The sequence below is a fragment of the Malus domestica genome, chromosome 08, assembly GCF_042453785.1.
Source record: "Malus domestica chromosome 08, GDT2T_hap1".
NCBI lineage: Eukaryota > Viridiplantae > Streptophyta > Magnoliopsida > Rosales > Rosaceae > Malus > Malus domestica.
In genome coordinates this window covers 8,477,976-8,501,723 of record NC_091668.1, presented here as the reverse complement: position 1 = coordinate 8,501,723, position 23,748 = coordinate 8,477,976, and the positions used below count along the sequence as shown (strand labels likewise).

The following is a 23,748-nucleotide window of genomic DNA, read 5'->3' as shown; positions in this document are numbered from 1 at the left end:
ATTTTTTTTGTTTTTATTATTTTTTTTTTTCAGAATGGTGCAACTCACTTCCAAAACCTTTTTGTTTTCTTTAAATAGTCCAACCGACGCACCATCCATTTGCTCCCTTTTTCAATTTATATATGTATATTTTTCTTTCTTTCCAACTACCCAAAATAATCACACTTTTCTTTGTCTGCCACTTATAAGAAGATCAAACCGTTAGATTTAACTCAAAATTTAGTATGATATGGATAAGAAGATACCAAACAACTTTTGTGAAGAAACAGTTTCGAGCTGAGCTTCTGAAAATGAAGGTTTGGTACTCATAAGATGGCTGTCCAGTTTTCTGCGGAAATGGAAGCTGAGTTGAAGTTTCAGTCATCTACGACGATCGCACCGTTGACAATTTCTGAAATTTGGATATGTTCTATGTACGAGGCGGACAAACAACTTTCAAGAAGAAAGTATTTCAATCGGATGTCAGGAAGTTGGAGTTGCAAAGCTCATATGACTGTGAGATTTTCTGCCAATAATAATGACAATACTTATATAACCACATGTATATTTACTTTAAGAAAATTAGTTATTTAAAGATATGAGAATGAAATGAAAAGATTTTCTTATCTGTGAGATTCCAGCCGATAGAGGTGAGAGGTAAGTAGTGCTTTCCACCGACATGAGAGCTTCTCGTGCTGATAACGTGTTGTAAAATCGACTGTGGGTGCAGTGGAATAAATGAAACAAGACACAAAATTTACGAGGTTCCTCTACAGTCAGTGTGACTGGAGTACGTCCTCGGGGCAGCAGTGGTGCTTTCATTATAATTTAGAATAATAGGAGTACAAAGATAACTCTCTCTATTATCTCCTCTTATCTTCCTCTATTCTCTCTCTTCCTCTTCCTTCTCTCTCTTCCTCTTCCTTCCTTCCTCTCTTCCTTTCCCGTAAACTCCTCTTATCTATCTATCTTTGTTGTGTTTCATAAGGCTTGCTTATATAGAAGCAAGTCACAAGCAGCATAGTAAAAGAAAATGAATGGGTTATTGGCCAGCCATCCATTCACCTTTACAACACCTATTATGTTTTATAGTTTTCAATATTTAGTACATGGAATTTTTTTATCTCAAAGTTATTATTAAAGTGTTAATTTTGAGACAATCTCATACATCTGTTAAATTTTCCGTTAAAATTTCTATTAACTGATTATGTGGAACCCACGTGAACAATTATTAGGCGTCCCGTGTCAATATGAGCCTACTTCAATATTAAAAAATTTAAAAAATTAAAAAAATTAAAAAAAATTAAAAACAATACGTACCCACCTTCTCCCCTGCACCCTCTCCCTCCCTTCTCTCTTTTGCAACCCACACCCCTTCCCTCCCTTCTCTCTGTACCTAGAGTCCTGGAGTTTGGCGGTGAACTTCTTCTCGACGCCGAGAACAATGGTGAAAAAAAAAACAAAAAAAACAAACCCAGAACCTCCCCCACCCAACATTCCTGCATTTCATCAACAAAATTTCTGTACCTCCTAGACGGCCATGGCCATGGCGTCGTGGTTCTCTCGCCTCCGCCGTTCCTCACAGCACTTCTTCTTCACCTCCTCCGCCCTCCGAACCTCCATGTCCACCAAGCTAGCGAGAACCCAAAATACAACGAACTCCGAGAGCCTGAAAACCTCCATGTCCACCATGCTGACAAAGCTAACCACCAGATACAAAACAGAGGAGGGCGATTTTTGATAAAATAGGTGAAGCGCCATGATGGCCTTCTTCCTGACAGCCTCATCAAAGAGACGTCTTTTAAGGATTGTGATCTCAATGAGGACGATGCGCTCCTCCTCCGCCTTGGTTCGAGCTTCACCGATGGACTTGACGAGGTTGAGGAACTCCTTGGATCGGCCGAAGCCGCCCTGCGAGCCCATCACGAGCTCCTGGCCGATGGTCTTGAGCTGCTCCATTGATGATTGAGGGTTTGAATTTTAGGGTTTTAGATGGAGAATTGGGGGTATGAATTTGGGGGAATTAATTAGTGAATTTCCATTGCCTGAAGAAATAGAGGGAGAGGTTTTGCGGGAGAAGGGGGTGCTCGGGTGGAGAAGACGAAGTGGGTGGAGGGGATGTCATCAGTTAACACGAGACTTAATAGCCAGACTAACAGATGTATGAGACTATCCCAAAATTAACACTTTAGGTATGACTCTGAGACGAAAAAAACTTCATGTACTAAATGTTGAAAACCACGAAACTTGAGGGTAGTAAACTGATATTTACCCATAATGTATTATCAATTAAAAACGCTGGATATTGTTAAAGAGTTGTGATATCCAAAACTCCTTTTTACTTCTCACATAATTTTTTAATTTTCAATCGTCGAATCAGATGAATTGAAGAAGATTAAAGAATAAAAATTAATAAAAATGGTCTAAAAAGTTAAAAAATGTGTAAATAGCACACCCGATTATAAAATAAATCTCCCCTTTTCTTTTGTGGATTATCATACTAATTAGTCTAATTTATATCTGCATTAACTTGTTTGACTTCACCACTTGAACCGACTGGGAATCTGAATTGGTCTTAAGCAGCAAGTGCTCCTCAACTCACTGTCATAATGGAGCATTTTATATCTTCTTTTTTTTTTGTTAAACGAGACAAGTTAGTAGCTTCGTCATAATAATCCATCTTTTCGGAAGTCAAGAAGACTTGTAGAGACATTTCAGCATCTCTCTAGCCACCAGACAATAGTGTGATCCAAGAGTGCCAGAAAATCAAATCCAAGAAGTGTTGTGTGAAATACAAAGTTGAAATTCATCTCCAATCACTGAGTCATCCCATAGAGGTTTTATCTTTTTGTTTTTTTTTTAATTTACTATTACTATAATTAAGGGGAATGGAGAGAGTTCAAAACAATTAAACTAATTTTGGAGAAAGAGGAAATTTCAAACCGGACACATATGTAAAAGCCCAACACCATATCTACTGAGATATTGAATCACGTACTAGAGCATTTATCTAAACAATTCAATCAAATGAAAGAAAAAAAAAACGATAATACAGATACAGTAATACAACTGGAATAATTTGATGGAGTGATTTTTTTTTTCTGGTGTAATCATCAAATTCTTATGTGGCGTTATTATTCCACCCGTAATATAACACAATTTATTTACGTATGTATCGATACTATGTTTAAATCCATAAAGTGTCATCCCAGTCATCCACCCGTACAAATCAAAAGAAGTTTAAAATTGCCATCTCTGAGTTAACTCAGTAATAATTCAGTATGAATATTCTTGCATTTGTCAACATATTCTTCCCTTAAAAATATCTAGTTGCAGTTGGGTGCTTCCAAAATCTGAAAGAGTATGAAAATCCACGATTCTTGCGCCGCAAGGCTCAGCAAAAGAAGCTGCTTCTTGTGCTCAGCGCAGCCTTATGGAAGAAAAGTATACAAGACATCCTCGTCTTCCCTCTAGATTAGTGATGCAATGGTGTTCATCTCCAGCTCGTAGAGTTAAGCCTGTCGAAAAATCACCTTCTACACAAAAATGAGTCCACCCTAGACCAATGCTACCTGATAACAGAACAGAAAACCATTGTTAGCGATCGCTGCTGTGAAACAAATGCACCAGAAAATGCAAGGACGAATTTATCAACCAATGTTTGAAAGCAGAGCTATTAATATCTGAGAAATTCAAAAAACAGAAGGGAGAAAATAAATTTAGACATTCTTACCGATAAGTGATCTCCTGAGCAGTTTGATTCAGATTACTTGGGCTCTAGGATGATCAAACGAACTATCTGCCCCAAATACCGAAATGATTTTGTTATTTCTTTAAAGCATTTGTTTTTGTCATCTCCAGTCCAATGCTGGAGTCACAAAACAAAAATTTCCAACTTCTAAGTACTAAGAAATAAACACAACTAGAAACTCAACCAAATGAGACCAACTACAAATAGTTTCAGGCATTAACCTCTCCGAGCTTGTTGAGCTTCTCACGAACACCTTTCAACAACTCCTGCACGTCCCCTTCCCATGTGTAAAACCCCAACTCCATTCCTTCCAGCAACTTCTCAGATATCAGAAATTCACCAATCCAAGTTTGCAGAATGCAAAAGTAGTTACTAGTCCGTTGATCCCGCCCTGTAAAAAAACACTAGAAAAAACCTCATCTTTCCACACAATGATCAAAACTTTCATGCTTCAACAAAACGGGCTGAAAGTAGTCAATAACTTGGAGACCTTCTACTCTACATCAATGCATTGTATTTTAAGTGGCTTAGAGTCGCACTAAATTCCGTTACATTTCCCCCCGCAAATTCAGCAAGTTATGTCATTCGTTGATGTACTCTAGAATTTACGCAACTTCAGCAACACCACCTCAGAATTCAGAACAATTAACATAAATTTCAAGACTTTGAATCATTTAGGCAAGATTAAAGAATCCCGAAAACTCGAAAAGTACCCATCTTGCAATGGAAAGACGAAAAGTACCCATCTCGCACTAATATAGATGATATCAGAAATATCGGTAATCTAAAAACACGGAAATTTTGATGGAAATATCGGGATATTATCGATATCAATAAAAATTGAATAAAAACCACGGAAATTGTAAGAAAAACTTGGAAATTTTTATTGAAACTTTGCAGGATGTTTATTTAGTTAATTATCTATTAGTTTATGACAAAAAATTGGAAGGAAATGCATTGCATGATGGATTTAACTGATTTAAGTTGATTATATAGTGAGCTGGAAAACATTGTGAGTGTAGAAAATATGTAGTAATTAATGAAAGAAGTTTAAACACACCATAATCATTTATATATAATGAATTAGTACAATATTTTACACTTTATATATTGCATGGTAAGATACATGAGTAACTTAGTACCACATAGAGTTTCTATCAAGGTCTAAAATATCGATGATATCGGAAATATCGATAGTCCAAAAACACGGAAATTTCAATGAAAATATCGAGATAATATCGATATTTTAGACCTTGATCACACCGTCTCGAGCTCCCTAAGCTAATATCACAAATAAATTGCATTTATCTTCAAATATTTGCTACTTCTATAATTTACATCCACGACATTTATTTTTAAATAATTACATGACGTCTTCAAGTCAACAAAGTTTTCAGCTCCCCGTTTTGTGAGGGTTAGGAAGACGTTCGTACGCAACAAAGTGTTACATAGTCTTTCACAAATATATATGGACCGACTCTAAAGTGTTATATTCATTATGCATATGATACGATACAACAGTTGCTTTTCTCTACAAAATTCAAAAATGTTAATGATACAACAATGCTAACAGAGTACAAAGAATAATGGTTATGCAACTCTCTGGGTGGTGGAGAATGTACAGAAATCTGATGTGTCAAAACTATGGACGAAACTCTGATGTGTCAAAATTATGCTTTTGCTTCCGTTTCCGCCTCCCCCTCCGCCCAGTAATGACTCGGGGTTACCTGATCCCTTTGGATGAAAATCCACCGGTGACTCCTGGCGCGCTTGGATTTGGAACATTCGTGAACATAATTCCTGAGGCATGCTCCCTTTACACAACTGCCTGCTTATTTCTGGCTTGCTTTCAGCTTCCGCAAAAACTGTAATATCTCTGTATATGAGGGATCACTGCGGCTGAGTGGTTTGCACGAGTTTATGTGATCTGTTGAGTCTAATACCTGTTCCAAAGTTACAAATTAATGCCGAAAATAAACAGACATGTAGAATATGGAACACTAATTACTGGAAGCAAGTTATAGTCTAGGGTTTGTTATCATCATTTTTTTAGGCAGATGACCTAACCGATTTTTTAGTGATCTACATTTGTTTGCAATCATACTTACAACGAGATCACCAAATCCAGGATATGCTGATTCAATTGGTACAATTTCCATTCGGAAGGCCCATCCGCCGTAACCTTCAACAATTGGAGTTACCTTGGTCTGCAAAAGGAGTCATTACCTAATTAACAAGTTCACAAAATCGCATATTGACACAAGCACCACCACAAAACTTTAGAGGTACCTCACAGAAACTGAGGACTTTAAGCATCCCCTTCTTGTGAAGCTGACGGATAAAGTCATTAAGCTCTACTAATCTTGGAGATCCACTTCTTAGCTCCCCTATCTACGAAACATCAAGAAGTAATTCTATCAACATCAATACAGCAGGATTTGCTGGTCCGAACATTCAGAACCAGCGATCTGATACTATAGGGAGGAAAATGTTTAGGTTGTAAACATCATATACTAACAGTCGGTGCTGGGCGAAACACAAATCCCATTCTCCAAGGCATGTCAGCTAGTTTGCTTCCAAAATGTGGGCAGCTATAGAAAACCTGAAGCGAGCATAAAACACCAGAGTTCTCATATAGAAAACAGTAATAAACAGGTGAAGAACAGCATTGTAAGTGAATTGTTCAATTATAGAAAGGTCCGTACAACTCCAATGGTGTTTTTCACGAGGTTATCGATATTATCTGCTCTTGCTTTATGCAGTATCTGCTTGACAACCAGACCTCCCATGCTGCAAACAAGAGAAAGCTAGTAGATTATTGCATTAAAAAACAGAATCATCTATAAATTATATTGTATAAAAATTTAGTAATAAAAGTATGCTATAAACTGTTTACCAAAAAAATAGAAAATCAATAAAATGCCCCTAGCAAAACCTATTTTTATTAAAAAACTCTTAGACAACTTTCTTTATCATTAAGGACACTTTTTTGTATAATTAAGGACACTTTTTTTATTATAAAGGACCTCATGAAGTGCAACTCATTTTTGTTTATCGTCCTTATAATACCATACATGTTCTTAATAATAAGAAAAGTTGACCAAGTGTTTTTCAAAAAAAAGAGTTTTGTGAGGGACTTTTTATTAGTTCTCCCAAAAAACAAAGGATGCTGTGAACCAAAATAAAGAGAAAGATTGGTTGCATTATTTACTGCACTAAAATTGAAGGTGAGAAAAGGAAGACACAATAAAAGACTATATCATTTGGTTGTGAGACTCTGTACCACATTTGGTGTTTACCAGAAAGTTTATTTAAAAGAAAAACGTCTGCAGCACCTGCTTCTTTTACTTCTGTTTTGTTTTTTCGGGGATACAAAAAACTCTGACAACACACAAGACCTCAAAGACATCCTTAAATCGGTCAAAGTTAGAACTTGAAATTGAAAAAAATAAAGAGAGAGTGCATTTTATATGTGTGTGTGTGTGTATGTGATGACTGAAAAAAATAAATATGTTATAGCCACTGTATGATTAAAACCGAAAATGGCACACCAGTGGGATAGATTCGAACACACAGGCAACACTGTACAGACCTGTGAGTCACGAAAACAACAGGTCGATTCCCAATACCTGCAGAAACAAGCTTCTCTAACAGCATCGAGCTAACTTCCTGCACAATCCAAAAACAAATGAAGACAATTGGAAACTGCAAGGAGCTAAAAAACATCTAGATCAGCTACAGGCTCAAACATGAGTTGTTGGCGAAACCAAAGATCATTGCCTAAAATTAACTCATGCACAGATTCATATGATATTCCTTGATGTATGCTTTTCGCAGACGATATAGTGTTGATAGATGAAACTCAGGAAGGGGTAAATGCAAAGCTTAACCTTTGGAGAGAAGTGTTGGAATCTAAAGGTCTTCGCCTATGCCGATCAAAGACAGAATATATGGAGTGCAAGTTCAATGCAAATGGAGGCCAAAACGAGTTAGGGGTGAGGATCGGAGATCAAGAAATACCAAAGAGCGACCGTTTTCGTTACCTAGGATCTATCTTGCAAAAGAACGGAGAATTAGATGGAGATCTCAACCATAGAATACAAGCTGGATGGATGAAGTGGAAGAGTGCATCCGGCGTGTTGTGTGACCGCCGTATGCCACTGAAGCTCAAGGGAAAATTTTATAGGACGGCAATAAGGCCGGCGATGCTATATGGCACAGAATGTTGGGCGGTGAAGCATCAACACGTACACAAAATGGGTGTAGCGGAGATGAGGATGCTTCGTTGGATGTGTGGGCACACGAGAAAGGATAAGATTAGGAATGAGGATATCCGGGGTAAAGTAGTAGCAGCCGAAATTGAAGGAAAGATGAGAGAAAATCGATTACGGTGGTTTGGACATGTGCAAAGAAGGCCTACTGACGCTCCGATTAGAAGATGCGACTATGGGACAGAGGTTCAGGGCCGAAGGGGTAGAGGAAGACCTAGGAAAACTTTGGAAGAGACCCTAAGAAAAGACTTAGAGTACTTGGATCTAACGGAGGACATGACACAGGACAGAACACAATGGCGTTCTAAGATTCATATAGCCGATCCCACTCAGTGACTTAGATTTTCCAAGTCTCCAACCGAGAAGTTTTCCTCACTCGGGAAATTAAGGGAACACTACCTCAACCTACATGCTCCACTCACAAAGCTTCAACATACAAGCTTCAACAAAAGAAAATTCAAAGAACTTAGCGAAGAAGGCTTTGGTGTATTTAACACAATACGTTGAAATGAAGGAAAGCTTATTTATTGATATCCCCGATAAGTTACAAATATGTACATATACTTGAGTCAAAATAAACAAACAAGAGGGAGCCTTCACAAAGGTTGCTTAGGAGAAGTCTCAGCAGTCGGTAGAGCCCCAGAAAGAGAAGGCACCGGAGGGGGATCATTCGGAGCCTCAGTACTGGACAGAACCCTAGAAGGAGGAGGCATCAGAGGTTGATCATTTGGAGCTTCATTACGCGGTACAGCCCCAGAAGACGAAGGCAATAAATGCCTTTGGAACAAACCCACAAATCTCTGATGATCAAGTAAAACCTGACCATCAGATTCCTTCATCTGGTCAAGCTTCCTCTTCATGTTTGTAGCATAGTCATGTGCGAGCCGGTGCAACTGTTTATTCTCATGCTTGAGCCCTCTAATCTCCTGTTTGAGACTCATCACTTCAGCCGCCAATGATTCAACTTGGCGGGTTCGAGCAAATAGGCGTTGTGCCATATTAGACACAGAACCTACACACTGAACACTGAGAGCCAGAGAATCCTTAACTGCCAACTCATCAGACCGTTTGGAAAGTAGTCTGTTATCTTTAGGAGTGAGAAGGTTCCTGGCCACTACCGCAGTGGTCATATCATTCTTCATCACGGAATCCCCAACGGTAAGAGAACCAGTAGGGGAGACGAAGGATGGCGCCATATGTTGTCTGGAGAAGGCGGGGCTGCCTCTTCAACAAGGTTCAAGTCAAAACGACGGTCGGAGGGGCCAGACATTTTCAAAGGTGTTGAAGAGAGAAGAGGTCGGACAAATCAAGATCTTAGAAGTGCAAGAATGGAGCTTCTACTGGTGGATATTCAAGTGTGCTTTGGAACTTAATGTCAACCCCTATAAAAATCTGCACTCGACGAAGCTTCAGAAATCGAAGAGGGTCGATCTCAGAAATCGAAGAGGCGTTTGCTTTCTCAAAAGCTGGGCTGCTCAAAGACCACGAAGACCGATCTCAGAAATCGAAGAGGCTTGCTTTCCCAAAAGCTGGGCTGCTTAGAGACCACGAGGGCCGATCTCAGAAATCGAAGAGGCACCTACTTTTCCAGCCTTGTCAGCACCTGTCACACGCACACTCAGCTTTGCGGAAATTATGGGCATTCTGTCGAAGATTTCTGGCGAAATAGAAAGCACATGAATCGTACTGTTCAATCACCCACTTCCCACACGCAACAGTAGCTCATGGGTACCACAGATAACTTTGCCAAAGTTCTCTGACAAAGTTGAGACACGTGAAGCTTGCAGCTCCCACTACATCGCTCTGACCAAGAAGGGTAAAAGAATAGCAAAGAAACAACACTAACAAAGTTTAGACACATAAATTTTGAAGGTCTAGCTACCATATTATTACCCACAAGGGTAAAGGAACAATACCACTGCTGAATAATTGGAAAGTCCCGGTGTGTCAACCTCTGTGCTTCGTGGCAAGGTAGACTAGCAAACATGCCCAACCTTTACTCACATTCGAGAAAACACTCCCAACAAGATTGCTTGCTCCAAAATCGAAGAGGCACCGCCCTCCGAATCTCGAGAGCCAGACTCCCAACATGATTACTTTCTCAACAATCGAAGAGAGGGTAAAGGAACAGTACCACTGCTGGATAATTGGAAAGTCCCTGTGTGTCAACCTCTGTGCTTTGTGGCAAGGTAGACTAGCAAACATGTCCAACCTTTACTCACATTCGAGAAAACACTCCCAACAAGATTGCTTGCTCCAAAATCGAACAGGCACCGCCCTCCGAATCTCGAGAGCCAGACTCCCAACATGATTACTTTCTCAAAAATCGAAGAGACACCGCTCTCCGAATCTCGAGAGCCAGACCCCCAGCAAGATTGCTTTCTCAAAAATCGAAGAGGCATCGTTCTCCGAATCTCGAGAGCCAGATCCCCGACAGGATTGCTTGTTCAAAAACCGAAGAGGCACCACTTTCCCAACTTCAAGAGCTGGATCTCCTTGGATAAAGCTTGTCTGTAATCTTCACACGCAACATCAGCTTTCCAGATACCACAGACCACTTTTTCAAAGTGCTCTGACAGAGTTAAAACATGTGAAGCTGGCAGCTCCCACTACCATGCTATGACCAAGCAGGGTAAAGGAATAGCATTATTACTTGATGTTAGGGAGACTCCTATATATGTCGACCTCCATCCCCAACGGACAGGCAGACCTGCAAAAATGCTCAACCCTTCCTCTTATCTGAGAGGGCACTCCCAACGAAGCCTTTCGAAATATTCAGCTTTCTTTCCCCCCGATAACACCTCTGTAAACAAGCTATACTAGAGCAAGAATATCTCATATCATCAGGGTTAAAAGCAAGAGTATCCCATATCATGCTTTTTCCCTATCTTTTCCTTTGGCCTTGTTCTTACCTGCAAGACAAGGAGAAAGAGAGCAATCAGTCAGCACTTGGAATCAAGCTTCCAGCCAGGAACTGACTGCCTGGAACCCCTTACCTGATTACTTACCTGGCATTGCTCTCGAGTACTCATCTTCAACATCTTATGCTTCCAGGGAAGATACCGCATCTGCCTGAGGAACAGATAGGGCAAGTGAGAAGGATACAAGGAAGCATGTGGAGACAAGCGTAACAGCACACGTGCTGATACATCCACTACTCTGTCAAAAGCAAAAGTATCCTATATCAGCAGGGTTGAACGTACTCTAGATTTGATGGACTTGTTTTGACCCTCAAATTCTTCAGTCGGCCTTATACTCTGGAGGAAACCAGAAAACCCTCCAGCCCAGTTCAAGAATAAGCCTGTGGAAAGTTACTTCTTCAAAAGCAAAAGTATCCCATATCATCTCTTCTCATTTTTCTTCTCTTTATCCTTCATGCTGCCTGCAAGATAGGGAGAATGTGAACAATCAGCTGGAGCTCTGATTGCTTACCTTGTCTGTCACCTCTTTCAGCAGATCCCCTAGCTCGGTGACTTGGGGGACTCCTACTACATGGTTTGTATCGCGCTTGACCAAGCCTGAAACTACAAGTAAGCTTCAAGTGAAATTGAAACATTACCTTGTGCATCTCCACCAGTTACAGATACCACCTCTGGATGGAGGAAGAGTACTTCCAGAGAAGATGTCACATCTACCTATGAGACAGATAAGGCAAGTCAAGACGATACCACACTCCGGTACTTAGAAGTTTCGTGGTTACGAGATCATTCTCCCACAATGTTTCCTAATGTCATTTGTACTAAATCATTCACTTGTACTCACTAAAGGAGAGCTTGAACCTATGTACTTGTGTAAACCCTTCACAATTAATGAGAACTCCTCTATTCCGTGGACGTAGCCAATCTGGGTGAACCACGTACATCTTGTGTTTGCTTTCCTATCTCTATCCATTTATATACTTATCCACACTAATGACCGGAGCAATCTAGCGAAGATCACAAAAAGTGACCGTTTTCGCTACCTAGGATCTATCTTGCAAGAGAACGGAGACTTAGATGGAGATCTCAACCATAGAATACAAGCTGGATGGATGAAGTGTAAGAGTGCATCCGGCGTGTTGTGTGACCGTCGTAGGCCACTGAAGCTCAAGGGAAAATTTTATAGGACGGCAATAAGGCCGCGATGTTGTATGGCACAGAATGTTGGGCGGTGAAGCATCAACACGTACACAAAATGGGTGTAGCGGAGATGAGGATGCTTCGTGGGATGTATGGGCACACGAGAAAGGATAAGATTGGGAATGAGGATATCCGAGGTAAAGTAGGAGTAGCCAAAATTGAAGGAAATATGAGAGAAAATCGGTTCCGGTGGTTTGGACATGTGCAAAGAAGGCCTACTGACGTTCCGGTTCGAAAATGTGACTACGGGACAGAGGTTCAGGGCCGAAGGGGTAGAGGAAGACCTAGGAAAACTTTGGAAGAGACCCTAGGAAAAGACTTGAGTACTTGGATCTAACGGAGGACATGACACAAAACCGAGCGCAATGGCGTTCTAGGATTCATATAGCCGACCCCACTTAGTGGGAAAAGGCTTTGTTGTTGTTGTTGTACAGATTCATATGTTCTACAAATCAATAAACTACTGAAGTCATTAGAATCTGTATCACTAGCAATGAAGAGAATGCTCTTAACACCCTATAGAAACCAATTTCTATCAACCAAAAAACACTGACCTGAAGAGGCAGGCTAGCACCGGACCACTGTGTTAGATTTGTCTGCATATAACATTCAGATAGAGTTAGATGCCAATGAGGGGACCAGCCTACAAGAAAATAATAAATTTAATACAACAATCACAAGAACAAACCTTGTATTTAAGGGTAAACATACGAGCTCGAGGAAAGTCAGATGAAAGCCATTCACCTGGCCAGAATGTTCCTAGCTTTCCCGCTTCCTGGTCAATCTTCTCTACTAAGCCAGACTTGGTGGATGACTTGTCCTCAGATATGCGCCAAGTCTTATAAGGGCCCCCACGGAGGCCATGGACAAAAACAATATCCAGAAGAGGCTCCCTTGTGGCTGCATTACTACGAGATGCATCCATAGAACTGGATATGTTAACATCATCTGAAATTCTGGTCACACATTTATCCACACTCTCAACAGAATTTACTTGATCCGAAGAGGATGCATCCCTTGGACTTGTGTCTTGGTCACTTTTTTCAGGGCAATTCCAATGGGGAAGTTCAGGATTTATTAAGAATATCATGTCATCATAACAGGGACAAATTTTTTTTCCATTTGCAATACCAGCATCGGGAACATCACCATTTGCAGAATCTCTTTGGCGTCCGCAAAATACATTTATAAGTGTTTTTCTAGCATAACTTTGAATTTTAAGATCACCACAACCTGAGATCTTACCATTAGCACAATCCTCAAGCCATTTACACCAAGTTTTATCTGCTATTATGACTCTCTGGACTTTTGGATGTATTGAAAGAATAGTCAAGAGCCTCGCTGCATGCCTACGGATGTGAGCTGTGGGTGGAACTTGGACACTAGATTGACCATTACTATCTGGAATAGATGACTCTTTAGAAACATTTGAGGTTCGCTCTTGTGCCTCAAGCGTCTTAGAAGCATCATAAGCTTCTATGGCAGCAAGTTTCTCATAATCATCACATAACAAAAACCGTCTCAGCAAACATAAGACTCCAAAATCTGTTAGTTTCTCCTGACATAAAGAATCGTCAGCACAAACTTCAGTCAGTGCTTTGATTCCCTTCAGAGTTGCCACTGCAGAATCTGCTGCATTAACCTTAGGCAAACTATCTTTCCTTAGGGTTTTAAATGGCCCAGAAAAAGGTTCAGCGGACAGAAGATCTGCCAGTGGAAATGTATCAATAGAATCAGTGGTTGTTCCCAGCTGATTTCCTGCTAGATTAACAACAGATGCCAATAACTGATTAGAAGTCTGTGCAGCAAAAAGCATGTTTGACTGATCAATTTGTGTCTGCAAAAGAAAAACTAAGGTCAATATGTACATTCTAAACAAAACTAGATAAGTGAAACGAAATTGAAGTGGTTTCAGCATAAAGAAAAATTGGAAGCAACATTCTTAAAGATACAAAAGAATTTCCAAACAGGAAATAAGAATGCTGACCTTCACATTCACAGATCTAGCCTGAGGGGTTCCTTTAACTGATGCCTTTTTCAAAGTGAGAATTTCAGTAAGCAGAATAGCTAACCATCCCTGAGAAATGGGTACAGAGTATGGTCCATAGTCTTCAAGAATGCGAGAAAGGATTTTTATCGCTGACAAACGTAATGTGTCAGAAGAAGGTTTTCCAAACACCCAACGGAGTAATACAGCAGACCACCTTTGGCCTTCTTCAAGAGGTAAATGCAAGTCCCCAGAACAAAGCAATTCCAATGCCTTTGACAATGCTTCTTGCACATCATTATGCTTCATCGTTCGCTTCGCAATGTCTCTTATCAGATGAAGACCCTTCTCCATCACTATATTCCGTGCTTCAGGGCTCCTCTCAACAGAAATCAAGAATGCTGACAAAGCCACCCGAGCCAAAGGAATGTCTTCGTTTTTAGTTGCCTGAGAAACAGTAGAAAGAAGACTGGAACTCCAATCAGAAACTGAATCGTTCAGGGGTAGATTCTGATCCTCTAATAGCAACCGAGCCACCAAACTTCCGTGCCATTTGACTGATCTCTCAGGCGCCATTAAAGCGGTCATAATAGCTTGCCCATCTGCATCCAGTTCCTGTATTCGTGATCTATTCACTTCTGATGCCATTGCCCAGTTTGCCAATGCCCATGTAGCAAAAGGAACAGCAACATGTTGACAATTCAAATCATCCCAGAGGCCAGGAACAACAGCAGAAGACAGATTACTTTGTGCTAGAGAACTGGCATGCATATTTTGCAGGACAAGATTATGAGGATTAACCCTTCCTGATCCCAACTCACTAGTATCAGCGCTTCCCAGCTTCACAACTCCATTTTTTCTTGATAGGCCTAAAACTGATGTACCCCCCAGAACTTTAATACCAATCCCCTCGATTCCACTGTCACCATCTTCGTCATCTTCATTTTCATGTGACTCGTCCAAACGCATGCCACCTTCTTCAATAACTTGAATGGCAGCTGCTATATCCCGCGTTTCAGCATTCGCTGACAGGCATGGCTTAAAGGACACTTTTTCTAAACTATCACAGTTGGCTGTGACGATATCCATAATGGCAGCTACAAGCATGCTCCTGCCTTTCAAATTTTCAGAAACATCAAGTGAACTACAACCTGCACGCTGCTCCAACAGAAATTCCATTGATTAATACTAAAACAGAACTAAACGCATCAACAAACTTGGTTATGAAGCTCGAGTGATGTTAATTAAAATGGGGCACAGAGGATCCTACCGATGCTCACTGGAAATTGCCTCAAAGCATTTCCCTATTGAAAGTTATCGTCTTTATCATGTTGATCTTGGTTACCATCCTAGTGCACAGAATTTTCAATAGAAAGACAATGCCAGTGCTCATAACGAAAAATGAATTCAATGCGGCAAACGCTAAAGGTCCAAACTTTTCCTAATTTGAAAAATTCAACGAAATTCAAGAGAAGAACGGAGAAAGCTTACCTTCTTAGACGGATGAGGCTGGCAGGAGAAAATGAACCTAAAGAGATTGGGAACGGCGCCGGGCCTGCCGAGCACGGCGGCGGACACATTAGGATCGGAGATCAAGAAGGCGAGAGCTCTAGCCGACTCGGCCTGGGTCCTATACCCATCCCTAGGGACAGCCACCGACTCGAGCAGCCAATCGACAACGGCGCCACCTCCAGCCCCAACTAGGGCGGCCCTTCGGCTGGCATTGGCGGCGGCAATATCAGCAAGGAACGCAGCGACCCGGAGCTCGAAGCCGGAGCGGACCTCGTGGTTGGCAGAGGACAAGATGGAGCTGAGAGAGTGCCAGAGAACGGAGGCGGCGACGCCGGTCTGTTGAGCGTGGTCGAGAAGCTTCCTGAACGACTCGGTGGATTTGAGGACGGCATGTCGTACTCCGTTATATATAGAATTCGACGACTTGTCGTCGCAGTCCGTCGAAACGACGACGTACAAGGCGATCAGGGCGGAGGCGAGAGTGCCGGAGAGCGCGATGGCGGCGGTGCGAGGGAGAGAGGAAGCGCCAGGGACAGAATACAGAGGGTTTACGCGGTGGTGTAGAACAGACGGAGGATGCGGGACTTGGTCGGAATTCTTGCGATTGTTGGGGGGCTCGTCGGGGTTTCTGGAAGCGGAAGAGGAAAATAAGCGGGCGGGATTGTGATGACGGTGGTGGTGGGGGAAGAGGTGGTGGCAGTAGCGGCGGTTTGTGTAACAGAGGCGGAGCAACATTTGGGGAATCGGGGATTGTGGTGGGAAATGATTAGTTTCTGTTTGGGGGAAAAGAGGGAAGGTGTTGGGGATGGAGGCTTTCCATGGCGGGAGGAAATTTGGCGATTTGTACGGAGAAGTAGGGGTGGTATTGGTACAATAACAGTAACAAAACCATGTACCAATTACCATACCAAACTTTTGGAATGATAAAATCTATTATCATTATAGTGCCAAATTTTTGGTATACCGAATTTCGACATGCCAAATAATTCTGTTGGTATGGTATAGTAATGGTAATTACCATTTTATTTTGGGCCAAAATTTGATTTTTTTTTTTTTTTCTAACCCAATTGATGGCTCAAACGTGTTTTGGCCACTCTCTTTGGCTTTCTAAAACTTTTTTTATTTAATTATGAGAATTTTATAGAGATTTATTTAAGAAACAAGAAATAAATAGATGGAAGAATTGTTGAAAGAACTCAACATCCCTGAAAAAAATAGTACAAAGATTCATAAATTTCATCTCTACATTCTGTAAAATTGTACAAAAAATTAACTTGATAGACAAAGCCAATGAGAAAGACATCCTAATTTGATCAAGGACAAGATGAGATGGACTGCAAAAAGAGAGAGAGAGTCGCCAGAACGGGAGCAACAGAGATGAAGCCGATGGCTAGATGGGTGAAAAGATGAAGAGTCGCAGCGCAAGAAGGCTTAGTTTTTTTTATTGGGAAAGTAGAGGTTAGAGGGTGAGATAATTGGATAAATGACTAGGGAAAAAATATAAATTGCATATATAATGATAATAATACCTAATTATATATATATATATATGAATAAATAAATGATATAATATTAATAGTAGTGGTACGGTACGGTATACCATTGATAATGGTTTTGAATATCATTACCATACCAAAAATGTATGGTACGGTACAAATACCATACCATTACCAATGATACAATTTTTTTGGCACAACTTTGATATCATACTGTTGACCCTAAAAACTACCAAGTCTATGTGGCGCGCAGGCCGAGTAATCTATGAGCTAACTACGTCCTTCGGTTGAATGCGGGGCGTGCCAACTTGTCGGCCGAGCTCGGCCGAGGAGTAAAATATGCTGATGTTGTGTTGAGTGTGAGACCGACTTCTGCGTCTTGCGATTGCGACCGAGGAAGGAACACGTCTCGACCTCTTGGGTTCTCAAACCTGAAGACAAGGCTACTATTCTTACGAAGTTTACAAATCGTCGTCGTCGGATTCGATCACAGTGATGGTATTCGTCAGAGTAAACTCACGCTGAATCGACACCAAAGTGTAAGGGCACAAATACTCAAAGCGGATATATGTCTTAACAATAAACGTGGTTCGGCCATCGAAATGCCGAACTCTAAATCCCACTTGAGAGTATCCAATCATAAACTAACTCAGCGTGCAATGTGCCGAGCCTAATAAACTGTAACACCTCACTTCGCCGAGAAGGCTAATGAGATGACCTCGACCAATAAAGATTCGGAAATCTTTTTCGACCGAGACTTGAATAGATAACCAGTCACCCTCGACGCAATGCTATCTATGCCGACTGAAGATGCTACGAGATCGGCTGGTTCTACAGTGACAGTGATATCTATGTCAACTGAAGATATCACTGGTTGCCTTCACAGTGTTGTTTATCCAAACTGAAGGTGTGTCGACGAAAAAAGAAAAGGAAAAAATCTCAAGGTTGTTGAGAGAATTTGCGCAAGGCAGTTGTGTGTTGAATTCAAGGGGCCTATTTCGATGTCTTCCTTCCCTATTTGTAGCAGGCAACCAACCTGTACTGAATCCTAATCACTCCCGGATTAGAACTCCTTCTCATTATCCAATTTCATTTCGGCCAATCCTATTCCTACGAGGACTCCGAACATAACTCGTTATCAGACCGTATTCAATCTTAGCATCCTGATCCCGTCGACACTCCCTCTCACAACAGGATTCGTCCACATTCCATTTTCTAATAAGATATGGTTAATTTCGACCGTGCAGCCCATGGGCTAAATATCTCCTACTGACACTTGTACACGACTTCTGGGCCGAGAGAGGATTTAAACCCGGCCTATCCAACACTGGGCCGAGTTAATTCTAACTCGGCCCAAACAATATTTTGGGCCCAAACAGGTACAGTTAGTAATTTGGTTGATATGGTAATTTGGCAAAAAATTCCACCCCTACGGAGAAGTGTTTAAGTGTAAAAGAAGGGTCTACAGAAACAGGAATTTTCCTGGAGAAGATGCGAACCTCTTCCTCAAGTAACGGGCCGGATGCAAACCTCTTCCTCGGAACCGGGCCTGATGGGCCTGGGCTTTGCTTGGTTTTCCTCTTTTACTCTTTTTTTTTTTTTTCTAGTTTTTGGGGTCAGAATTTTTGTTTATTTTCTTAAAGCTTTGCTCAATCAGTATTATTGTATGGAGAGTTTCGCTACTGCACATGAGCCACTTGCACATCAGTTGAACAAATCAAATCTTGGTGACTCGTTTTCATTTAAAAAAAATGGAAGGTCGAGATTTGTTTAAATCAACTGATGCGCAAGGAATGCGCATGTGGCTCATGTGTAGGAGGGAAGTTCTCTTATTGTATGCTTAATTAGAATAAGAAGAAATTAGAATGAGTAGTCATTGGATTAAGAAAGGAAACATAATGAAAACTAGCAACTGGTACATACGCTATACGTGTGCAATTCAATTTTCTTTCCATTATGGTATGAGTTACATGAACTTATGAAATACAATTACTAACATTAGTGAAATAAAACCAAACTTATGAGTTAGGCAATACTTTCAAAATTTTATAATAATTTGTAAAGATATTATTACATGCAACACTAAAATCATCACTAACTTCAGTTGGATGAGGATCCTTTTTGTAGGGATCCTAGGGATTCTTGCACCATAGCCGTTCGTCGTATTATTACTTGCAACACTAAAATCATCACTAACTTCAGTACTTCGGATGAGGATCCTCTCCGGATCCTCTTTGTAGGAATCATAGGGATTCTTACATCATAACTGTTCATAGTACATCGTGCGGCTAGTTTTCGTCAAATATTATTTGTGTTTAATTTTTAAATAAAAAAGTCAAATAATTTTTTATTGCATGATGTATGATGAATGGCCAAGGTGTGAGGGTTCCTAGAATCCCCACAATTTGATTCCGGATGGGATCCAAATCCTAGTACATCTCCCAAAAGTTGTATAATGTGGAACTCTACTTGGATGAAACCAAACCTTGCAAAAAAGGGTAAAAACAAGGGAATCTTAATGAAACACTTATGGTACTATTCACTTTTAATGTTAAGGACATTGTTACCTTGAAAAGTCACTTTTGGTACTATTTACTTACACAGTTATTTTATCATTTTGATTAAAACTAAAATTTTTGATAATTTTTCATTAGTTTTCCTTAAAAACAATCGAATACAACAAAATAAGTAATCGAGGAGTGATAAATCATGATTAATATATGTATTTCAATGACACATCTAACAAATTGCAAGAGATTTTTAATGCTTAAAAATTTCTTCCTCCACCCTCGCATAAGATGCAGAGACTAAATAATGAGGCTTATACCTTCAGAACATTGTATGCCCATTCATGGTGGGAGGTGCTCCAGTTTAAGGTTCACGGGTCAAAGAGGCAGGGGCTGGCGATAGAGGGCTCATGGGAGAAAACACAAAGGATGTGGGAAAAGTTGTTGGGTGGTGGGTCTGGTGGAGGGCGATTAGGGTTTTGGAGGAGAGGAAGAGCATACATAATTTGCAAGTGGGTTAGAGGCAAGCGAGTTGGGCGATTATGTTATCATTACATGGTTATGAGGTTTACATACAATACAAATTTGTGGTTTGTAATTACTATATTACTTATATTTTTTTTTATTTCTGTTCATTTTTAATTAGAGGGTTAAAATGATAATTTCATAGAGATTTAGTTGACAACCAAAATTCTATTAATATAGTTTTAGACCATCCATGTTTTACTTACAAAAAATGAATTTGTAAGGAATTGATATCATTCACATTCTTATGTTTGCTAGAACCAAGACGGACATGCGATCTCTTCTTGTTGCACTACTACAATATTAGCTTTAAGTGTCGGATGATGGTGGCGGTTAATAAGCCATTATGTCGGATAAAACATATCTGACACATCATTTGGTTAGTGTCGGATAAAAGTGAATTTATGTCAGATATAACCAACAGGAATTCCTAGCGGATATTTACTGTCGGATCAAACCGACATAAAATTATTATAACCGCCAGTATTTGTGAATTCTTTTTTTTTAATATTTTTTTATATATTCTTGCGGTTTTGAAGTTAATGGTGACGGTTATAACCGATAGAAATTGACTATTTTATTATTTTAGTATTATGGCAGTTATAACCGACAAAATACTACTATTTTATTATTTTTACGCCAAAAGTTTTTCAGTTTGTTGTTCATTCAAATTTCTTTCTCTTCTTCATCTTCAATCCTCAATCTTCATCTTCAATCATCAATCCCCAATCTTCAATCTTCAATCTTCATCTTCAATCTTCATCTTCAATCTTCAAACCTTTTCTTCTCTTCATCTTCAATCTTTTTGTTCTCTTCATCTCACAGTAAGTTTTTCATTTCTTTTGCTTCCATACTTTTTATCTTCTATTTCTTTCTTCATCAAGCACTTCATCTTTTTCTTCTCTTCGTCTCTCAGTAAGTTTTTTATTTCTTTTGCTTCCATACTTTTCATCTTCTATTTCTTTCTTCATCAAGCATTTCGTGGCTTATTTTTATTTTCTGATTTGATTTTGCAGGAGTTTTTCTTAGTTGGCTGACTACGTAAAGAGTAGATCGACGACAGAATTCTTCAATAGTTCAGGTTTTATTACTGAACTTCTTAATGTTTAAATTGTTTGTTTAACACACAAGATTATTTATTTAGAGATTTAAATTTAATTAGTAAGATAAATTAGGAATATTTGTGTTCCATTAGTTTATTTTGTTTACTTAAATTGTTATGAAAAAATTGAGATAAATATTATTTGTAAATATTGATGTTAAATTGACAATATTTAATATACCGTAAATTGGTAATATTTAGTAATATAGGTATATATTATGTTAATTAATTAAATATTTCACTCTAATTGCTATGAGGTTATACAAAACTTAAATTTAATAAATAATCAAGAGTGTAGATAAACATATTTTTGTTAACCTTTTATTTATTTTTTAATTTGTTTTACTGTGATAGGTGTTGGAAATTAAATTGCAATTATGATAGTTCGAGGTTGAAAGATAGGGATTGAAATTTCTGATAGTTATGCCTACATGACAAGGATTGAAAGATTGTAAGCATCTTAGTTTCAACGTAATATTTGCTCTCATACAGTGGTAAAACATGAAAAAGAGTTGGTTGACAGTATTGCGAAATTTGGAAGCGTATATAGATAGAATTAATTTGTTTTTGGATCAAGCAGTTACGAATCGCGCTAGTCTCGATAAGTTTAGATGTCCTTGCAAAAAATGTTGTAATTGATATACTTTTGTTAGAAAAACTATTGTTGAACATCTTGTGTTGTATGATATGGATAAAGATTACAAAAATGCTTCGTGGCGACATCATGGGGAACCTTTCATTGGAGAGCAAAATATGGGGATTGGAGAAGAAGGTGTTGGGCCATCTACTGAAATAAGAGATCGGTTGACTGGTATTCATGACTTAATGATGTATTTGTCCAACCATTAACGAAAGAAGGTTTTGGGTCGTCTACTAAACCCTTTTCTGGTGAAGGGCGTCCGAAAGAGGTCGAGACTTTTTTAAGTTGCTTGAAGAGGCAGATCAAGATTTGTGGCCAGGTTGTAAAGAATTTAAAAAATTGGAGGCGGTTGTAAGATTGTATCAGATCAAGTGTTTAGCAAGAATGTTGGACGGGATCTTCACCACGTTACTCAAGTTAATTAAAAAAATGTTGCCTGATGGAGATTGTTTGCCTGAATCTTGTTATAAGGCAAAATTTTTTATAAATGACTTGGGTTTGACGTATGTGAAGATTGATGCGTGTCCCAATAATTGCATGATCTATTGGAAAGACACTGCAGAGTTGACCGCATGCTCAGTTCGTGATGAATCAAGATATAAAAATGTCAATGAAGAGGATGGCTCTAGAAAAAAAATCGCAGCTAAGGTTATGTGGTAGTTTCCTTTAAAACCATGATTGCAGGGGTTGTATATGTTGAAGCATAAGGCTAAACATATGAGGTGGCATGCAATTGAATGTCCTAATGATGAGTTTATGAGACATCCTTCAGATTCTCCAACATGGAAGCATTTAGATAATTTATATTTGGAGTTTTGATCAGAAATTTGAAATGCCTGATTAGGATTGGCAGTGATGGATTTAATCCTTTTGGAAAAATAAGGCAAGACTATAGCACATAGCCTGTGGTGCTTTTAGTTTACAATTTACCGTCCTAGATGTGTATGAAGCAACCGAATTTGTTGTTCTCTCTATTAATACTAGGAACGCGCAGTCTTGGTGAAAAGATTGATGTGTACATGCGTCCATTAATTGATGAGTTGAATGAGCTGTGGGAGGTGGGCACGCCTATTTATGATGCGTATTCTAACCAAAATTTTACGATGAAGACTACTGTTTTATGGACTATAAGTGATTTTCTGACTTATGGAATGTTATCAGGATGAAGTACACATGGATATAAAGCATGTCCACATTGCATGCATGATAAAGAATCTATTTACTTGCCGGCAAGTCGTAAGTTAGCTATTTAGGGCATCGACGCTTTCTTCCTGTTGATCATAGGTTTCGAAGGCAAACCACATTTTTTAATGGTCGGTGAGAGCATTGTAGTGCACCAAGGCAGTGGATTAGTTTACAATGTCTTGAGGAACTTTGTACTTTAAGATTTACTTTTGGAAAACCAAATAAAGATGCTTCGGTTGGGCAACGCAGAAAACAAACTAAGAGCAGTACAAGTAGTAAAAGTCAGTGGAATAAGAAATCTATTTTTTATGAACTACCTTATTGGAGGCATCTATTGATTAGACACAATCTTGATGTTATGCATATTGAAAAAAAAAAAATATGTGACAATGTAGTGGGAACATTGTTAGATATAGATAAAAAGTCTAAGGATGGATTGGTTGCACGTGCAGATCTTGAGATCTTGAACATAAGACATGGACAACATCCACATAGGGAAGGAAATAGAACATTTTGACCTCCAGCATTGTTCACATTGAAAAGAAAAGAAAAAACTGCATTTTGTGAAGTGTTGTTTACTATTTGGGTTCCTGATGGATATTCATCAAATTTTTCACGATGTGTGCATGTGAATGAACGAAAAATACATGGATTGAAAAGCCACGATTGCCATGT

General features: G+C 39.5%; 1 protein-coding gene and 1 long non-coding RNA gene across 5 annotated transcripts; both read right to left on the bottom strand.

The window, feature by feature from the left end:
• Nucleotides 1–3,202: 3,202 nt before the first annotated feature.
• Nucleotides 3,203–4,450, bottom strand: LOC114826507 (uncharacterized). Its single transcript, XR_003775320.2, has 3 exons — nt 3,952–4,450; nt 3,713–3,847; nt 3,203–3,551 (listed from the first exon to the last, which is right to left on the bottom strand). It is a non-coding gene; the product is annotated as an uncharacterized lncRNA (long non-coding RNA).
• Nucleotides 4,451–5,199: 749 nt separating this feature from the next.
• LOC103410785 (uncharacterized) lies at nt 5,200–16,518 on the bottom strand. 4 transcript variants are annotated; one of them, XM_029106903.2, is made up of 11 exons: nt 15,598–15,738; nt 15,377–15,455; nt 14,107–15,264; nt 12,808–13,956; nt 12,674–12,715; nt 7,323–7,399; nt 6,436–6,520; nt 6,249–6,332; nt 6,020–6,121; nt 5,839–5,937; nt 5,200–5,673 (listed from the first exon to the last, which is right to left on the bottom strand). In XM_029106903.2, exons 3-11 carry the CDS (start codon nt 15,211–15,213, stop codon nt 5,563–5,565), a joined length of 2,856 nt encoding a protein of 951 aa, XP_028962736.2. In that variant the 5' UTR covers nt 15,214–15,264; nt 15,377–15,455; nt 15,598–15,738; the 3' UTR covers nt 5,200–5,562. The 4 variants fall into 4 exon arrangements, 2 of the variants coding, with proteins under 2 accessions (XP_028962736.2, XP_028962733.2); XR_011583622.1 differs by lacking the exon at nt 15,377–15,455 and having other exon boundaries at nt 7,282–7,399; nt 15,598–16,518; XR_003775318.2 differs by lacking the exon at nt 15,377–15,455 and having other exon boundaries at nt 7,360–7,399; nt 15,598–16,518.
• Nucleotides 16,519–23,748: the final 7,230 nt, after the last annotated feature.

Bases quoted from the DNA above. Each gene is read 5' to 3' on its own strand.
- LOC103410785 (XM_029106900.2), bottom strand. From the start codon at position 16,353: ATGTTGCTCCGCCTCTGTTACACAAACCGCCGCTACTGCCACCACCTC. The intron at 12,716-12,807 runs GTTTGTTCTTGT...TGTTATATGCAG, and splicing joins TGTTTACCCTTAAATACAAG to ACAAATCTAACACAGTGGTC. The intron at 6,122-6,248 runs GTTAGTATATGA...GATGTTTCGTAG, and splicing joins TGTTTCGCCCAGCACCGACT to ATAGGGGAGCTAAGAAGTGG.